The sequence below is a fragment of the Halyomorpha halys genome, unplaced genomic scaffold (assembly GCF_000696795.3).
Source record: "Halyomorpha halys isolate HHAL.00 unplaced genomic scaffold, Hhal_1.1 Scaffold34.1, whole genome shotgun sequence".
Taxonomy (NCBI): Eukaryota; Metazoa; Arthropoda; class Insecta; order Hemiptera; family Pentatomidae; genus Halyomorpha; species Halyomorpha halys.
The window spans coordinates 1,451,745-1,472,313 of record NW_027105031.1 but is presented as its reverse complement, the minus strand read 5'-3'; the positions used below and the strand labels follow the sequence as shown (position 1 = coordinate 1,472,313).

Sequence of the window (20,569 nt, the reverse complement as noted above, 5' to 3'; positions counted from 1 at the left end):
AACTATGAGTATAGTTCATTATAGTTTTTTTTATTTTAATCTATTTTAAAAACAAATAAATATTTACTCTAAAGCATTGGTGTTTTTACATTTTATGTTAATATGACTATTCATGTTTTAATCCCCTGAAGTTCAAAGAGATTTCGACAATGACAGTCATAAAAAAAATTATGTAAATTTTTTTAGTACTAATGAATTAATAGATTTTTTAAAAATCTTATTAGGCAAGATCCACAACCATATTTACAACACAATAAGTAAATGTGATAAGTTCTATAAATAAGAAATTTTAAGTTTTATAAATAAGACAATAATGTTTTAAATGATATTATAGTAAAACGGGTTAGTAAAACAGTGGAATAATAAATATTTAATGTACCAACTGAGAAGTCACTATTCTTATTTTAAATGAGTATATGTAAGTTGTAATTTAGCCTTAATTTACACCTTATACGAAATTAAAATTAGTGTTACAAAAAACTAAATAAGAAGAAATATTGAAAAACAAACATTTAGTACAAAGCTAAAAAGGAAAATTAAATTGTGCTTAAAATCCTTAAAACATGGAGGATGCTAAACCTTCAAAACACAGCGGCTGTGCATTCATAGCATCCTTGCAATACTAGAAATATTGATGAATAGTAACTCATAATAAAATGTACAACTTGGTAAACAGTACTTTTTATATTTCTTTGCTAATATTTATTTAGTACTTTATTTTCGGTTAAAATTGTCAATTTAAAATTATGCGCTTACTTCATGTCTAATTAGAACGAATTAAATATAAAGTTTTATGAAAGAAAAACATAGATAAGAAACATTTATTATCATTTCAAGAATCAACTCATTAACTTTACATAAGTATGATGTCTAAAAGTTTTTTTTTAGAATTAGAAAACGGCAGTCAGCACTTCCTCGAAAGCGGAAAAAATCTATTTCAGCTCTTAATCATTATCGCTTCCTGATAAGTCTCTTATAATTACACAAGTCAGCAAAGTGATTTATCAAAGCTTTTTAAGCCATAATAAACCGAAAAATTACGCCATAAAGAGTGTAACATATTTATCACGTATTACTGTGAATAAAATCAATAATTACAAGCAATATATAGCGTGCAGAGACTAAGGTAGACAAGTAAACTTCAGGACTGAAAACAAACAATATATTGTAACCATAAAGTTTCATATTTTCAAAAATGAACCTTAATAATTAAAAATTCTAAAAGATATTTAATGCCTCCCAAAATTTGAGATGCTTAGAATTTAATAAAACCCATTATTCTTGTGATTGTGACATTCTGTGGAAACAAGTGTTTTTCAGATTTGGCACTAAAATCACAAATCACCACAGATCGGAGGATGATACTTGGTGGTCCTTGCCCACCACCCTCCGTTTATTAAATAATAATTACCGCTTAGAGAACCGCATGTCGGAAATTTATGAAGATTCATGCAAAATGAAGGGTTAGTGTGGTTGAAACATAAACGTTATTTACAATTTGCAATTTTTGTTTTAATGTAGTTTTTATTTTATTTTATTTATTTTTTCCAATGTAGAATATATCAACTGGATTATGATTTTTATTATTGTAATTAATTTGATAAAAACCAATAAAAATATATTTTAAGATAGGTACAAACTCAAATATATAGTAACGTTTTCAAAATTCAACATTCTAATTTTAAGCACTATATTGGTTAGTCACATACTATGCAAATATATGGAGGCTGTCTCACTAACCATGTTCATACTCCGAACCCCTAACTTCTACAATATTTAGAATTAAGATAGTAGAGTCAAGATAAAACGTTAAGGCATGCACTGTTGTGGCATTCTTTCTCCAAAATACCTCTGCAATTTCCAATGGAATGGAGTAATATACAAATTCTTTAATGAATTCTGATAGGAAACCAGAGATTAACACTATTAGGTTTAAAAACAAAATTCATTTCGGGCATTCTTAATAAAATACGAAAGATAATTTAATAAATAACATTGCTAATGTAATATAAAAGTTGTAGGATATAAATAGAAGATAAAAGGGATAAACAAACCTTATCGCCAAGGAAGATATATTTCGCCCACCAGATTCATTGGTTCTCAGCCAGTTGATAATTCGATTAACACCGATTTGACAGTTTTCAAAAATATTTTTTTAACATTATTTCTCGTAGCGAACTTTTAAGATTTTTCTGTAAAATCGTATGCCAGAAATATAATGTTTTATTAAATAAATATTAAATACCAGTTAAATAAAATTTACACTCTGCATTATTGAATGTTAAATTGTTAAAGAATCAATATCGATCATTATGACGAATGCACGCTCGCCCCCCCACACACAAAACATTTATTTTCGAAAACAAAAATTCGAAATTTCTTACTATTTTATATATAGGTAAGTTAAAGTAAAAAATACTTGGATTATGATTAAAAAAAATAATTATCATGATTTTCAGTAAATAATAAATAGCAATATAGTTGTTCCGTACCAAAATCTAAAATTTCAAGATGACTACTAATTAAAACATAATAACCATTAAATAGATGGAAATCGTTTGGTAAATTATTAATTTTCTAATAAATTTTAGTGAAGTAAATGCAAGGATTATCCAATAGTTAGTTCTAAAAAAACAATAAATAATAGACTATTCCACATACCCAGAAGAGAAAAAGAGAATTGTAAATTGTTAACTGTATGTGAGAGTTACTTACTCTTGTCATACGGGACTGTCTCACTTGTGATTATGACAGACTGACTGAACTCACCTGAAACAGAACATACGAAATGACTAACGGTTCTATAGAGTGAAGAGCAATTAGGAAGTCTTATCTATAGAACTCTGTGAAACGCCTACATTTCAAAAGCTTTCATAAGTTCGTTAGCTTTGTAAATATGTTAATGACGACTTCCTTCTTCCGATGTGTGGGAAAATATGGTCATTGTACAAGAAAAATTTTCCGCGTTGTATAACAAAGGTATGGAATGAAGTGAAAGTCTTGGGGAAAAACAAAAATTAGAACATCTTCATACACACATAATACTTTTAACCATGAGAAATTCTTAGGTCAGAACGTAAAAATATAAACACAAACAAAAAATTATAATTTTTTATGTATAAATTGATTTATAAGTGACTGATCTCTAAAAGTATATAATCCAGATACGTGAGGATAATCGACCACACGTTTTGAAATATTTTAGTTAAAACACAAATTTGACATTTGGTTAGATTTCATAAGAAATAATAATTTCCATGCCCCGAAGGTTAAAATAATATGGAAGTTGTTTTAATTTAATTTAATCACGAGGAACATTTTAAGCAGAAGTGACTTATTCAGAAAGTTTTCAATTTTCAATTAAAAATAATTAGATTTTAAAAACATTGCCACAAGTGCTAAAAAATAGGTAAATATTAGCTTCCTTAGTTCTATTTTAATTATATCTACTGTTAGTTATTATAATCTGCAATTCGCTTAAGCTAATATCGATGAAAATTTCATGTAGATTGTCAGTTACATAATTCCAACAGGCTAGTTGAAAAAAAAAATAGTAACCCAGGTGACTTTTTTGCCTTTACATGCTAAAAAATACTTGAGGAAAGAAATATATACAAATACTAAAAAGGAATCATGGAAAATCAATAGGGAACAATAAAATGTTTATTTTCTATAGAAGTATGGGCACGTTATGATTTTAACTGAGGGACATACAAATTATCATCTTGGATGAAATACATCCATTTACATCCAGTTTATTAAAATGCTTTCCGTAGAATAATATAAACAATATTCTAGTCTTCTATTATACTGGACATAAACATGAATTAGCAACTAAATACTTTAACAACTTAACTTACAACTGAGGAAGGATAGCCTGAGACACTAACAGTGTCTCATAAGTACAGTGGAGCCGAGGACTCAACATTTATAAAGGATAAGAAAATCAGCAAGATGCGCGGACCACTGAATTAAAAGAGAGCTGTAATGCACAAGTATACTGATATACTATCAATTATATTTCTATTAACATCCATGTTTAGGCCAAATCCTCCAGGTTTGCTAGCAAAATTTATACCAAAATATGTTTTAGTTTCAGATAATATTGAAAATTTTTAGGATCATTCATAATAAAATAGAAAATCTAAATCACAAAGATTGAAAAAAAAAAGGCTGAGACACTAACAGCGCTTTAAAGGCACGGTGAGGCTGTGGACTCAACATTTATAAAGGATAAGAAAATCAGCAAGAGGCGAGGACCACTGAATTGAAAGCTGTTAAAGCGAAAGTAGGAAACGAATCGCCTTTCGTTTCGGTCTCTTTATAGCTTGTAGCTTCCCTCTGTGTCCGCTCCGGGATCATTTCGAGGGGAGTAGAATGGACAGTCACACGGTGTCTCATCAAACATCCTCCCATCATCCTGGGGCCCTATCGGACCGTGTCCAGCCATGAATCATCCAAGGATTATATTAAAATTTAAGGGTTAAGTAAAAAACAAAAAAATAATAAAGAAAATAAACTTATTCTTGCCAGCCAATAATTCAGGAGTATACTGGAGATACAATGCATCAATGCCGCAAATTACACAATTTTTTAATTTATATGCATATGGAAACAAGAGTAGATTATGATATATATACATTGAGTATGTTGAGTTTACTACATATATTGTAGTAATGTTTCTATATTCGATTGTTCTCATAATCATCCCCTACAGTAAAAAATCAGTTGTTTTTTCTTAAACATTTTTCCTAATTTATTCGTAACATTGAAAAATATAAGAATCAGGCTATTAAAAATAGGATCGGATGCAAAATATTTAAATTCATATTACTCCAATCTCATGAACCCAAATGAGACACAATTCGCAACCCTAAAAATAAATAAATCAAATGTAACAGAGAATTAAACATACTGACTACCTGATAGAAAAAAACTGTTAGGCTATGTAAAACCAAATAATCCACGGTTAGACATTACGCACTTTAGCTCAGTATTACTTTATACTTTATAGAATTTCTGCTAGGTGACCATAGGATGTTCAACCGTATCCTGTTCGATTTTTTTTTTATCTAATAGAAAAAATCCTAAAATGAATATCATGCATTGAACATGACAAGGAAAAGAATAAGTGAAATCATATTTGGAGTTCTTAAAAATAACAATGTTCTAAAACCTGATTTCAAAAGGACATTCATGAACCTCTAAAGACACTCCGAGCTGGAGGCGAACATACTAATTTTAATAAATCCTTTTAATTTTTTTCGTATATATGAGGACGAAAATAAAAAAAAAAAAAAAACGATACTAACAAATCTGAGCAAGGGAGAACTTTTGAAGCTAAAAAAAATTAGAAATTTCAGAACCATTTTGTTAGCTTTTCGCCGTAACTCCTAAACGATACCTCTAAGATTTTAGTAGTAAAATAAATTTAAAATTGTGCCCAATAAGTGTCTGACATTATTAATTTGGTTCGGGAATACGGTCGAAATCGGCTATTCATGAAAAACGACTTTTACCAACTTTGACATGAAATTCAGAGCAGAGACTTAAAAAGATCTGTATTATCATAGACACGGCTATTCTAAATAAAAATTGTAGAACATCAAATTTCGTCTTACTAGCGAGTTCCTTAAAATTCAAATCTAAATACTTTATTTTCATTCACAGGCAGTGGAGTAATATTTTTTTCCTCACTCCCAATCATTTCAAATCGTAACTTATTCCAGTTGAGGCATTAACTTTTTTATCCATTCTTTGAAATATATTTTAAGATAAATCTTAACTAGAGAGAGGGAGATCTAATGCACAAGTATGCTGATACACTATAAATTATTTTCCAGTTGATAGTTGGCTCTTCATCGGAACATGGGATTTTTTTTGTACCACTCCATATTTTTATTTAATAAGGATATAATTCAATCAAAACTATACAACCAATTTCAGCGAAAAAAAAAATAGAAATGAAAAATTTTCTTTATTATCTAACATCCATGTGTAGGCCAAATCCTCGAGGTTCGCAAGCAAAATTTATACCGAAAAATATTTTAGTTATTTTAGTCTGATTCACAGACACACATAACGTCTATTGAAGAATGGTGACAAAACTGGAGAATCAAAATAAATCCCATCAGATCTCCTTTACTCTCCGTCGTAAACCTCTACCCTCCTGTCCTACAACATCCTTTTTAAATACTCCACTAACGCCTGTTAAACAGATTCGATACTTAGGACTCCATCTTGACAAGAGACTTACTTGGAATCCACACACAAGACTGAAACGACAAGAAACTGCTCATAGATTCCGATTGCTACAACACTTGACAAACGCTCTAAACTTCCCATTCACTACAAAAAATAAGTATACACTATGATAATCAGACCAATTTGGACATATGGAATTGAGCTCTGAGGCTCTACCAAACATCAAATTCCTCCCGCGTCCAATCCTACAATACAAAATTGTAACGAAAACTTTGGAACGAAGCAAACAGCGCATTTAAAAAAATAAATACATTTGTGTACATTGCTATGTATCGAGGCATTAGCCATTATTACAACAACAATATGTCGTTTATTAAGGTTTTTCGCCATTTGTCCCATCCTGTTCAGGTAGGAGCCTTTCGAAGAATCTTTTACTGCGTCCCTGGATATATACACATCTGTGTTTAGTTTGCCACATTCCCTTATTGGATCTACCAATACTTAAGTGGTTACAACAAAAACGACAGGTTTTGACGAAGGATCAGAATCAAATTAAGCAGGTGCCTTTCTGGACATGTCAAACTTTACTACCCACCCTCGGGCCTAGAGGGGCGAGAGGGGATCGCCTACCTCGGAAGCGTTGTCACCTATGGCCAATGAGGAATTGGATTCAAAAATAAGGTAAAGCACCAAAAGGGAAGTGGGAGAAAAGACACAGGAGAACTAGATCAGGAAAAAGAACAAAAAGAGTCAAGAGCGTCAACAGGAAAAGTCAAGAGCAAGAGTTAGACGAGAGAGAGCCAGGCTTGAGAGAGCAGCAGGAGCCGGAGCGGAGCAAGATGCACTTCGACCAGACGAAGTCGTAAAAAGGGCCACGAGACCTGAACATCCCTTATGAATAAGACAACACCTACGGAACTACATCCCACGGCATCAGCAGCTACAAGTATAAAGTAAATAATAGGTAATAATGTAATAACCGATATTTTATAGCAACCATTTATTTGAATCATTACAACCATTTTAATCATAGTAATAAATTGTAAATAAATACTTAGTTTCTTTATGTAGTTTATATACTATTACATAACCCAATATGGGCCGCCCATAGCTGTGGTAAACCAATATGATGTCTATTGGCGGTGCCGGTTCGAATCCGGCCTGGGACGTTTGACTTTTTTCATTGCGTTGCGGTCCCACAAAATGAAGAACTTTGACCCCCAACCATGGTTAGGCAGTATAGGACTCCAATGGGAGTCTTGGCAAAAAAACAACAAAAAAAACAAAACTCAATATACCACCCTTTATTATACTATATAATAAATGGTAACAACATTTTATAAATATAAAGGTATTTAATTGGTAAACTGGTAAACACACAAATAGCCTTGGAAAAGAATCCAATCATAATAATAGTTTTTTAGGACTCAATATATAATTAATTAACGTATTTTTGATCGCTGAAGGCAATTATCCTAGCGATTAAATCTAAGGTAGTACATAGAACAAATCAAAGATATCAGTTTAAATTGAAACTCCAGAAGATTTGTTTGAGCTGAACGCCAAGCAGATAAAATTCAAATCAGTCAAATGTTGTTTTGAGGAACAACCAAGTCTTCAGGACAGTTAAAATGCATAAGTTAAAATAAATGAATTATTCTTGTCCTTTGGTAATGGAAATTAAATAAATTACCATAAGGCAAAGATGAACCTTACGACAGTTCGATAGAAACGGCTACGATAAAAATGTCTATATCAGTTGCAGGAACTGTGGAAGGAAGTTAAGAATAAGATAAGCTGCCTTTTTTAGCGCATATAACTCGTGCAGTGGATATCTTACTTTATAGTCCCTCATTTCAAGCAAATCCTTTCTCAATTACAAAAAATGCCCTACTCATAGACATGAGTATACTGAATTGTTTCACCCTACAGTGACTGAAAGGTATAAAAAGTTCATCTTGCCCCAAATGGACTCAATGCAGTGAGTGGTTGTTCATCATACAGACAGAGCGATAGAGATGGTCAAAAAGTAATTACTAATAGTAACTTTGCTTACTTTAATTTATTAATTATTAATTAATGATATTAGTTTGAAACTGCGGAAATCAAATTACAATATTTATTAATAATTAATGAACTACCGTAATTGTAATAATGGTCCGAAATTACAATTACTAGTTGAACTAAATCAATTTTCAAATTTAATTGAAATTGTTTATTTACCATTGAGTTTATTTAGGGCGAGGTAAGATCGACTCTTTATACCCTTCGGTCCAAGGGTTCCTCAGTCATGCACTCAGGAAGGAAGTGATGATTACTTCTTAGCTGACCAAAATTTGCTCACAAAAATTAAAATCAGGTTTTAGAGCTTTTGAGTTAAACATTTTCATTTCTATGTTTTTCATGTTTGTCCGGCAAACCGATTGAATATTGAGCTTTGAAAATAATTGTTAAGTAATATTGTCTAAATTTTTTTTGTATTATAAATATTCGAGAACTACACACCACTAAGCGAATCAGCAAATATAATTTTTGAGGCTGGTAATACATCTAAAAGGCTGGTGATACATCTAAAAAAGACTAACAATTGAGATAGCGCTTACAACTAAGGGAAGTACAAAGTGAGAAGATGGAAGAAGAAAAGAGGGAATCATCGATATAAAAACAATTCTTTATTAATGTAAACACTAATATTAATGTAATCATCTAATTTTTATATTTCTGCTATACTTTTGCAAAAGCAAAATATCGATATTTGAGACGAGAATTTTTTTTTTTCTGTTGAAATTGGAGTTTGCCAATCTGTCGACTTAGAGGCTCATTTAGAAAATTAGTACAGGAAAACATTTTCACAGTGAAAAATATGTGTTCTGAAACGAGTGAGCATTAATTTCAACTCAAAGTAGGGTGTTAAGTGAAAGTTGTGTGATGTATGCGGTGCACCAGATTTTTAAAATAAAGTATTAATATTATCACTGTCATTTAAAAGATTTTAATTCAAATTTGTATGCCCATGAAAGATTAAAACCTAAATATAAATTCGTGACTAATAAACCTTAACCCTGTAACCATTACCTAAGGGATGTGACGGCCGTGCGGATTGGGGCGCAGGTCCCCAGTACGCTCTGTTCGGAACAACGCTGTGGGTTCGATTCCCACAAGGAGGAGTTAACATTCGATTTCGAAGGTCTTGGCAAAAAGGAATCTTGGCACTCCCACCTTAGTTATTACGCAGTGGCAACTCAGGTAGCCGCAAAGGGTTGGCAAAAAGGACCATGAGGCCCACTTGCCGAACTTGTTCTCCAACCATTACCTGTGTAAATTTTTATAATCATACTTAATACGGTGAAAGCCACAAGATAAAACAATGATTATTAGATTGTCTAGGTTTCTATAGCGAAATCCTTTAACTAGTGAAACCCACGACATTTATTTTTTCTTAATGGGTTTGGTACCTAAATGTTTCTATTACAAAGCCATAAAAGTACAAAGTAAAAAAGTAGTATTGTTATTTCTAAGATTACACTACCACCCACTCGGGGTGGAATTAGGTGGTAATGATACGATAACCTCCTTCAGTTTTGATTATTCTAAATCTTTTATATATACATTATATCATTTACACATAATGCGTGGATTTCCTTAAACGAGCTAAGAACATTTTGAACTTTCTATTACATATTTATATTTATTAGGCACTGGATCATCAGGAGGCAAAATAAATTCTTTTGAAAATGATTAAATCACACGTTATTGGGACTTTTCCCTAGTGGTTATCTAGAACCTAATTTATGCTTAGAAAAAAATTAATATGGACACGGCTTCTCTTGAAATTCAATGCTATATACGAGTACTATAGTATAATATATATATATGATCGAACTTGTATAATGATGATCATTGGAAACTACACCCCTCTGGAATATCCAATTAATATGGCGGGAATTGATTGACCATATGATTTTATGGAAAATGGTGGTTTTTTAAGCATGCATACATATATTAGTATATATATACCTTTTCATCGTTCCAATATTCTGTTTCACTCGGAACCTCAATTTCCTACTTAATTTTCTCCTGAATTCACAATCCAATCTGAATAGTGAAAACATGTACAGTAGCAGCCAGCCTAGTTCTGGCCAATGAATAATTCACGATCTATTTAAAACTTTAATCCTCCCAGGATATTGCCGTTGGAGCTGTTTACCAACAGGTGACTAAATGAAGACAGCAAGAACTACAAGAGCAAATTACAATCCAATCAGTCTAATGAAAAATCTTAGAGTGAGGCATAGGAAATTAAATACATTTCCAATTACTGATTATTCATGTATAAGCTTAATTGGATGTCTAAATTGTCTAAAAAAATAATCGCTCCCAAAAAATCGGTATAACGTCTTGGTAACATTGTCTTGCATTCCAACTGAACCTCATGTCCACTCTTGAGATTTATGGTACAGGTATCCAACTAACAAAATACGGTATATAAATTTCTATTTATAGTCTACTTCAACACAGTGATAATTACAATTGGTGGTTAATTTCCTTTTATTAAAAAAATCGAGCAAAGCATTTATTTTATAAAACAATAGAAAAACGTTTTTATCAAAATTCAATAACTGTCATCAGCATAACTTTCGGAAATGTTAGGACATAAGTGAAGTTTGAATTATATTTTCGATTTTCAGCTACCAACTAATCTTGAACTACTTTATTTGTTCTTAGCTCCTGTCAAAACTTGGTGATGGAAATCGTTTCAGAGCTACCGCTGAAATGAAAAATAAAAAAACTATGGTTTATTATTCTCTTTACCGACTTTTTGTTTTATCTTTCTTTTATTTGTTCATCGAAGCTCTGGACATAAAGAACTTTATGGACATAAAATGATAATAATTTGAAAAACGTTAAGGGATGGTAATAATTATTTTTATATGTTCTATCATGGGGGTAGGTAGCCCATTGGTAAGGCATTGTGCTACAAACACTAAAAAATTATTGTTCGAATTCGACTGTGGATTCGGGATGCGTCCTCGGTTCATCTAGCCTCATTTAGTGGGTACCATGAGCGTGATTCTGACCAAATCACCTCCCTGCACAACCGTTGATCTATTGACAGTATTTCGTTACAAAGAACTGCACCCCTAACCCTTCATGGGTTGTAGTGGTATAGATTAATTTTTTTTTTTAAAGGTCAATCAGTTATCTCACTAAATGTTATATATTTTAAGGATATATTTATATATAAGGATATATATTTCCCAACATTTTGGTTTTTATATATTTTATTTAATTTCTCAATTCATTTACATTTAAAAACCTTTAAGTAGTTGATTATGTTAATGCAACATTATTGTTTTGGTCATTTAAAAAAAAAGTTAACTATTTGATTGCGAAAGTTAGTTCGAAAAATCTTCATTATAACAATAACATATATTTCCATCATGTTCATATGTTTGAGAAAGGTGATCTCAAAACTACATACTGTAATCATAAAGAAATTATAATTTAACAAAAAATGAACAATACTAAATGTAGTGAATAATTGACCGTGGTGTACTACTCCAAATATCAAACAAGCAAAATATTTTGAAAAAGTGTCCTAAATTTTGGTAAACAGGCGAGAAAGAGGATGCAATATTTATTATTTTTGAAATTTTAATAATTTAATTACGAACGTCAATGTGCAACCTTTTACCAATAATGGAAAGTATCTAATAAACATGTTAGGTATTGAGAAGGGATACGAGTTGTTTTCCAAAATAAAAAAACAACTTTCTCTTGTTTTGCAGGTCATCTGAACAAAATTAGGTGAAAAAAAATGAAATGGTCAGGGTTGCGGTCAAAAAAAGAACAAATAGTTTTAAACTATTTTAATGTCCGACATTTCGCCCCACTTTCTCAGGGCTAAAAAGATACAAAAAAAACTGAGAATATTAAAACCATAAGGTAATTTAAGCTAGGATAAATATTATGTAAAAATAAAGTGATAAGAAATTACACATAAATAAAAGGAATGAAGACATAAAATAATATCAGTATAAAATAAACTTGAATAAACAATAAGAATAAAAAAATAAGTAACAATGGCAAGAGTAAAAATTTTAAAAAATACGTAAAATATACAGTTAAAAAGACGTTCATTTAATCTTTACTTTCTTATTCCCACCCCCTCCGTATTGTTTTTTTGTTTTACGTACGTCTCCTGTAATGTTTTAACTGTATATTTTACGTATTTTTTTAAATTTTTACTCTTGCCATTGTTAGTTACTTTGTATTCTTATCATTGTTTAATCAAGTTCATTTTATACTGATACTATTTTATGTCTTCCTTGTCATTTTATGTCCTTGGAGTTCTGTTTTTAAATATCCATTTGCTAACACTCTTAATTTAGCTTTTCGTTTGGCTTCAACGTCTCAAAATGTATTGGGTCTTCCAATGCCCAACCATAACGAACATTCTCTTACTCAGCCTCAACTTTATTAGTTTAGACCAGGTTTTCCAGATTCACAATATGTTATTTTCCTTACAGTGTTTTTGTAGGTAATCCACTTTTCATCCCCATTAATCATCTGGTCCAAGAAGAGTTAGGTTTTGTCTCATGCAAGCAGATATGTGCATAATTTGGCACTCTAGTGACATGTAATGGTTTGCCACCCATTTCGAATATTTCCACCCCAATACTAGTTTCCAAATATGGTCCGGAATGGTTGAGTTGAAATCGAGCCTTTCCACAATCTTCGATGTCCCCATAAAAAGGATATTGCTCTAACATGATCTCGACAGTATAATTTGGTTTTATTTTAAAAAAACGGACAGAACTTTCCGATAGATATAATATATACCTGGATCACATCATACATCTAGTGGTAACTTTTATTGAAAATAATTAAATCATACATAATAAAAATTCCTAAATATGAGACATACATATTTATAAAAAAAACGTCTGTTAGGATAATTATTCTTCATTGAAACTTTTCGTAAAAGGCCTCCCTCCATTCTGTTTTGTTTTTCATACAAGCAGCAAAAGTATTGATATGCCTGGTAAAAGGCAACTAGAGTGATTTTTTTTTTTTTTTTAACTACTTTTAAAGATGTCATTACTACTTTTTTTACAGTACATAACGTCTTTAGCTAGAATATCCCTGACCACATTACTCCGTATAAATAGTATTCAACTGTTTGAATAGAAAACCCATTAACTTAAATAAACTAAAGGATAATAAGATCTCACATCACAACCGCAAATGAAGGTGGCATATATAAAAGTAAAGAAGAGCGATCTAGTTAGATAGATGAGCTGGTGGCTGCTCTGGAAGCACAAGTATAAAGAAGCAGTCCCGTTTGTTGCGGTACACCCTAGCCTTCTAACTGTTCCTCCGTCCGGAGACCTGTCTTCCTTAATCTTATCATCTCTAGCCTGTATTTCTTCATTCCCTTTGCGCTCCTATGGCAGCCGACTACATCTCAACAGTCTCAATAAATACTGCATGGATAAAGATTCAATAAGGAGCAACGCATAATAAAAAAAAGAATGTTAAAAAACAACTTCACTTTATGATCCTTTCACGTTCAAAATATTGAACAATACAATTATACATGTTTGTTTTTATAGATTAAATTAGTTACATATGAAGTAATTTAATTTTTTTTTTATTCTTAACAAAACTAATATGATTGGATGTATAATCTTTCTCATCAACATTGCTAATAAAACTTTAACTTTTCTGAATCAAATAATTAAAACGAAGAAGAATGTTAATCAAAGAATTTAGAAGTATTCAGAAATATGTGAAGACCGTTTTTACATCAATTTCATTATACATTTGCTATCATAAAACCAACTAACTTTCAGATATTACTCTTGAACAAATATATTAGAGCAATTTTTATTAGCATGCAAAAAACTGTTCTCAACTTAATTCAGCTTATACAAAAAAATACTTCAGTTTTAAGTAGACTGTTTACTACGAACGTCATTATTTAGACTATTCGTCTCTCTCTTTTATTTTTTTTTAATGATGGCTCTTTTTTACTTTTACTATATATGAATTTTTTCTATTACTATTCCACCTATATATGAAATATGTGGTAAGTGATAGTATTCTGATCGTTAAAAAATTCGAATTACAATTTAATGTTCTTTAGTATTAGAAAGGCATTATTCTCATTAAAATAGGTTTAGATGACATAAACGACGAATGTTTAACAAATCTTCCTATAAAGTACGTTAAATTTGTTTTCATTTTAAATAAATAACTAGCTCTCATTGTTGGCAGTAATAAAAAATGGATAAATATAATATATTAAAGAATTTGAGGAAAAACTGAAAGATGAAATATGGAAATAGAGATAAAATAGCGGTACAAAACTAAACTTTAAAAGAGACGACCCGATCCCTCCCGATTAGAGCATATGTATAAGACAGTTGTCATGGCAGAGAAAAAAAGATTAAATTCCTAATTTTTACCTCAAACACCCTAAAATACGTATTTTTATAACAACAGAAAATTGAAAATGTTTTGTTCAAAATTTTCTTTTTCCGAAATCACAAAAAATAGCAATGACTTCGAGAAAAGTCCACTAATGTACTCAAAATTTGGGGAAGTAAAAAGGGTGGTAAATGAAAGTTGTGTGATGCTTCTACCGTTTCAACTATGTTTTCTCCTGTAAATGCGCACCAAGGAAGTAGTGGGGATATAGAACGCTTTTTATCAATTCAGTTTTTTTAGCGATGGGGTTCTTTCGTTCCCTACATAAATTTTAAAGTTAGTCAGGTAATTATGTGTACTCGGTCATATACTCTTCATCTATACAAAACGTACGTAGAATCTAAATTTAACACGAGTAAAGCCGAGGGACGCAGCTAGTTTGTAATATATATATATAACTGTAATTTTCCTGCTAATTAGTTTTTATTATTTTCCTGCTTTCAATAATATGATATTGTAAATAACAGAATGTACTTCCTCCATAATTTGCCTCAAGAGGTTTAACCCAAATAAAAGCTCAAGTTTACTCAAGATTAAAACCTCTCACTAACTTTTATTTCAGCCAAGAAGATACTTAAGTAGACCAAATTATAAGAAGGAGAAGGAAACATGCAATATAAAATATGGTAAGCAGTGACAGATGACAATTAGAACGAGACGATACCGGTTTGAACATTGCTTCTCTCTCTCAGAAGAGAAAGGAATGGCTTGGGGTTTGCTAACTGTTAATTATTAACTAGAATCACAGCACTCACTGTTAGCGGTAATTAAGTCCACCTACTTTCTAACAATTTTCACCTCTGTCATAGACGGTACACCCTATATATGCTTACAACAGGGAGAGGATCTATATACCACATCATAAATTCAATGATGTCGGTAAGAAAAAAAATATGTTTAGCTACTACTGCTATCCTTATACGTATAAATAAAACAGGTAAACTGAAACCGCTTTTCTTGCAAAATTTAACTTTCCAGTATAGTGGCACTTTTATCCCAAACGAACGTTATAATGACGGCTTACTTCACAGTAGTAAATTTAAACTAAGTACATTTCCACAAGTTTATTAAATCGTTAAATTAAAAGAAATAAATATACGGTTGGATGAAGGTATAAAAGTACTTAAGAATCAAACTCAAAACTAGTCTAGAAATTTAAAGTTCATACAAACAATTACTGAAATCTTGGGAATTAGTGATCATGTATCAACTTTATTAAATGAACGAACGCATGAGGAAACGCAAGCTAAATAGCTTAGGTAAAAAAATATATATATTTTTGTTTTTAAATATAAATGAAAGAAACGAATTTACCCAGCCTAATAACTTAAATAAATGCCTTTCCTTAAAACATATATAATATACAAGATATTAAAGAGTGAATATGCTAATAAAAGTGAGATAAATTAAAAGGGACCATTAGGCAGAGAAGCCGTTATATTTCAATCAGTAACCTGGATCTAACAGTAGGCGTGTTACTTTTCTCATTTGGACCCACGCAAGAGTCACTCTCCATTTCTTTATAACCTAAACAACTAGCCTCGACCTCTTTCGTGACTCTATAGTTATTCTCGGGAAATTTCAGGAGTCAAGTCAAGTTGTGATGCATTTCTCGTTGCTCGAAATCCAACGCCCAATGGTTACTTATGTAAAAAATAAACACGACAGAGTGGTTTAATGAAACGATTCAGTGTTTTAAATTAAGTTTGTGGTCGTGGTGATTTTTGCACAAAACAATTCACACTAACAATTATTAACTTTTAACTTTTATTGAGGACAGGACCAAATGAACAACTTGCACTGTGTATCTTGAAAACGTGATCGACATTGTTTTAACACATGTGTTGTTTTTGTCGGACTCTATATGTACAAACCAAACATTAAACGATACATTTATAATATACTTAGCAAATTAAACTTATTATTATAACAACATTTATTATTAAATTATTACTATTTACTTTTAATTTTAAAATACTACATTTCAAGAAACACTAAAAATATAACATAATATCTTCGGGATGGGGCCACCACATGGTAATAAAATTTCAATTATATAAATACAATCAAGTTTAAATTAAAATTATGGGCACTAGTGATAAAATTTAATATTAATAATAACTAATTAAAACTGTCAGAGAAAATTGAAGTTTAAACCTAAGGAAGATTTTATCCACTTTTAGAACATTTACTATGAATGTCCAATATATTTCATACAAAATCCCTAACATAAATATTAAAAAATTCACGACTAGTAGACACTCATCATACCTAGTAAGCTATTACACTCTTATGGGTCTTTAGTCCAAAACATACAAGGCGTTTGTAACGATGCATTTGATGCAATAGCCTAACTAGAGCAATCTGTTCACAGGCCTAGACCATCCGACATATCCGAGTACCGGCAGTTGTTTATTGCCTTAGGAGTGCCGGCCAGCCCTTAGCATAAGAATCCACTCAAAGATATAACGCCCTGCTGGCTAACACGTGCAATGGGAATAAACAAACAAATAAATAGCCAAGAGAGCAATAAAGCGCGGTCTCAGGCGTTGACGCATACACTCTAGACGACGCTGCGTCAGCGGTACTAAGCATGCCTTTTGGGGGGTACTAATCTTTCTTAATGACTTATGGTCCAGACTAGCCACCTAGATGACTAATAATTACAGATAAGTGTATGATTGAAACTTATTAATAGCGCTAAATATGACTATGGTAACGCATTAATGATGTTTCGCTAAATCAGCGGCTCTCAAAGTAGTGCCTGCGGTTCCCTAGCTGACCTCGAACTAGTTTCCATAGGACCGCGAAAAACGAAGGCTTATTTATTAATATTATATATATGATTGAACGACGTTTATAACTCAAGAGAGGGATGAACCTATTGAAATTATTTACATTTATAACGATTGCATAGCATGCAATATTTTATGAATAATTAATTGTTTGGAAAAAATGATTTACTCAAGACGCTTTTCTTTTTTTATTAAAGCGGTCAGCGTGCTATCTAAAGACTTTCAAAGTGATCTTCACACAGGGAATTTTAAAACGTTTGAGAGCCGCTGCGCTAGATTATTCGATCATACACTTAGTGCCTAATGATGGCGTAGAGAAGAAGACAAATTTCCATAAAATATAAGAAACTTGAACAATCATATAAAATGTTATTTTTAACAGTTATATCATTTATTCCTGGCCTTGAAACCTACAACACCATTATGGAGGAATAACACCGTTTTTTTTTTGTTTTTTTTTGTTTTTTTTTAATATAAAAGCTATACTTTAGGAAGAAAACGCTTAAAGGCTTTTCAAAATAGAGTATGCAATAGAATATGTGCAACAAAGTAGGATGAGGCGATCGGAGCATTTCGACAGCTACAAAAGACTTGCGGTGGTAGCACCATATCCACTGAATGTTAAAAGGCTGTCGCCATGGCTAGGGAACAACACGGTAATTATTTAAACTTACGTATTCATTTACGTCATGTTGGAGAATATAATCTATGGAATGTTTTTCGAATTCGTAACCGAAAGTAGTAAACAAAACTCATTCTATATTCATCTCCAACTTCCCGCCCAATTTGGGCCAAATGAGACGAGCTGTTTTAAAAATATAGATGTGTAAAGCAAAGATGTCGTACAGACACAATGGAAATCAACTTTGTTCCTTGAAGTTAAAAAAGTATTATGCGAGTGAAAAATTACAATATTTTTAATTTTTCGCATGAATACAATATACCTGTTAAGAATAAGAAGTTCTGCGAGTAAGAAAAAAAATACAAGAAAAAAATTCATACACGACAAATTCTCATTTTAGTTTTGAACACTTTGCAATGATTTATGAAGTACATAATGATGGCTATATTAAGACTAATTTGATACAACTTATAAAAATAAGAGAGTATTCATTAAGAGTTACAGTTATTTTTTTCTAGATTATATTATTTGCTGACTGATTAATATATCATGCGCAATATTTGCATTGACCAACTAGTTTGTTCAAAATACCACACGGGCAAGATCCCAGATAAATTTTTTTTTGTCGAAGTATTGTACCGATTTCGAAATTGCCAGAACAAAGTTCATCGTTAGACTTTTGAACATATAGATTCAGTATCTTCGTTTTTTTCTAACGGCTTCTTGTTTATGACTTCCTTCTTGTTCCATAGGCCATTTTAAAAATGATGCGACGACATCTATTAGCTTTGAAAAAAAAAAAAAAAGATTTTTTGGTCACCAACTCAGCTCAGTTCCTGTCCAGAACGAAACATAGAAAATATATATATATACTTAAGCAGGTTATTCCAGAAAAAAATTAGCTCTATTCTAAAAAAGATTAGATGCGTTAGACTGGAGAACTAGCTGAAAGATTTATGAATGATCGTTTCTATTCAGAACACGTCAGATAGCCGCTATGCGGGAGGTTCTAGCATGCATTGAATTCTCGATTACCGCTATAAGTTGATATCAGAAACAGTTTGATGTGATAAGTCAAAAGGAAAATGAACACTGCCTATAGAATATCCGTAAAAATTAAATATTACAAAACTAAGACTTAAAAATTATAACTAATAGTAGGTACAAGAAGTGCTCACTATACTCAACTGACGCAGGGCAGATATAAGATACAGCTGATGTGATCAATAAATAAAAAACATCCAAGAATAAACGGAGAAGAGCGATTGCTTCTAAATAGATAGAGAAATTTATCTCTGGCGTATTTATAGAAATATACTTTGAAGAAGTAATTCTTAATTAAACTAATCAACATGTTTTTAAAAATGTACTTATTATAAATGTTCAACAATTTTCATTTTATTAGGTACTTTTAAAATATTAAATAAACTCATGATTTCAACTAGATTATTATCTATTTCTCGGGATAACAAATTGTAACAGTAATTCCGTAATCTGGAGAGCCCAAGTTCAATTTTTCGTATGTTTCATCAATTTTATAAATTATTATTCTTCAACCATTAGAGGTCTCAAAATTTGAAAAAAGAGTGTTTTCTCTTATACTACTAAATACATATTTTTTAATTTAACAATGTTAATTGGCTTTTGATCGAGTCTGGACTGCTAAACAAGATCCGTAAATTCCTACCCCCTACATACTTCCTCATTATCCGTACTTATCTCTCCGACAGATTATTTCAAGTAAATTACATCGGCGCTTATTCATCCCTATTCCGTCAGTCTGCTGGTGTACCTCAGGGTAGTATCCTTGGTCCAATCCTTTATACAGTTTTCACAGCTCACATCCCAACCCATCCTAACACTATCCTCACCACGTATGCCGATGACACATGTCTATTGTCAGTGAACAATGATCCTTACATTGTATCCCAAACTCTCCAATCCCACATCACCACCCTTGAAGAATGGTGCCAAAACTGGAGGATTAAAATTAATTCCAATAAATCCCACCAAATCACATTTACCCTTCGACGTAAACCCATGACCTCTTGCCCTACAATATCCTTTAATAATACCCCACTTATTCCTGTCGAACAGATTCATTACTTAGGACTACATCTCGACAAACGACTGACATGGAATCCTCATACAAGACTAAAAAGACAAGAAACTGCTCGTAGATTCCGACTATTGCAATATTTACTAGACAAACAGTCTAAATTACCAATCCATTACAAAAGACTGATCTACATGACTATTATAAGGGCCTATCTGGATATACGGAGTTGAGCTTTGGGGCTCCACTAAACCATCAAATTCCTCCAGAATCCAATCTTTACAGTCCAAAATCCTTCATAAAATCCTTAATGCTCCTTACTTTGTCACAAATCAAGTCATCCATCAGGACCTCAATGTTCCATATGTTGCCGATTTGGCCAGAACCAGATACCGTTAC

General features: G+C 31.6%; 1 protein-coding gene across 9 annotated transcripts in view; it reads right to left on the bottom strand.

Annotated features, from left to right (window-relative positions):
* trc (Serine/threonine-protein kinase tricornered) overlaps nucleotides 1-20,569 on the bottom strand; it is a 334,990-nt gene that overhangs the window by 113,332 nt on the left and 201,089 nt on the right. For 5 of the 9 annotated variants that reach the window (XM_067047828.1, XM_067047832.1, XM_067047856.1 and 2 more), the window contains one exon: nucleotides 2,716-2,769. The exons of the other annotated variants lie outside the window; for them this stretch is intronic. In XM_067047828.1, the coding sequence (XP_066903929.1) occupies nucleotides 2,716-2,769 (54 nt within the window). The remainder of the gene's footprint in view (nucleotides 1-2,715; nucleotides 2,770-20,569) is intronic. 9 annotated transcript variants of the gene reach the window in all.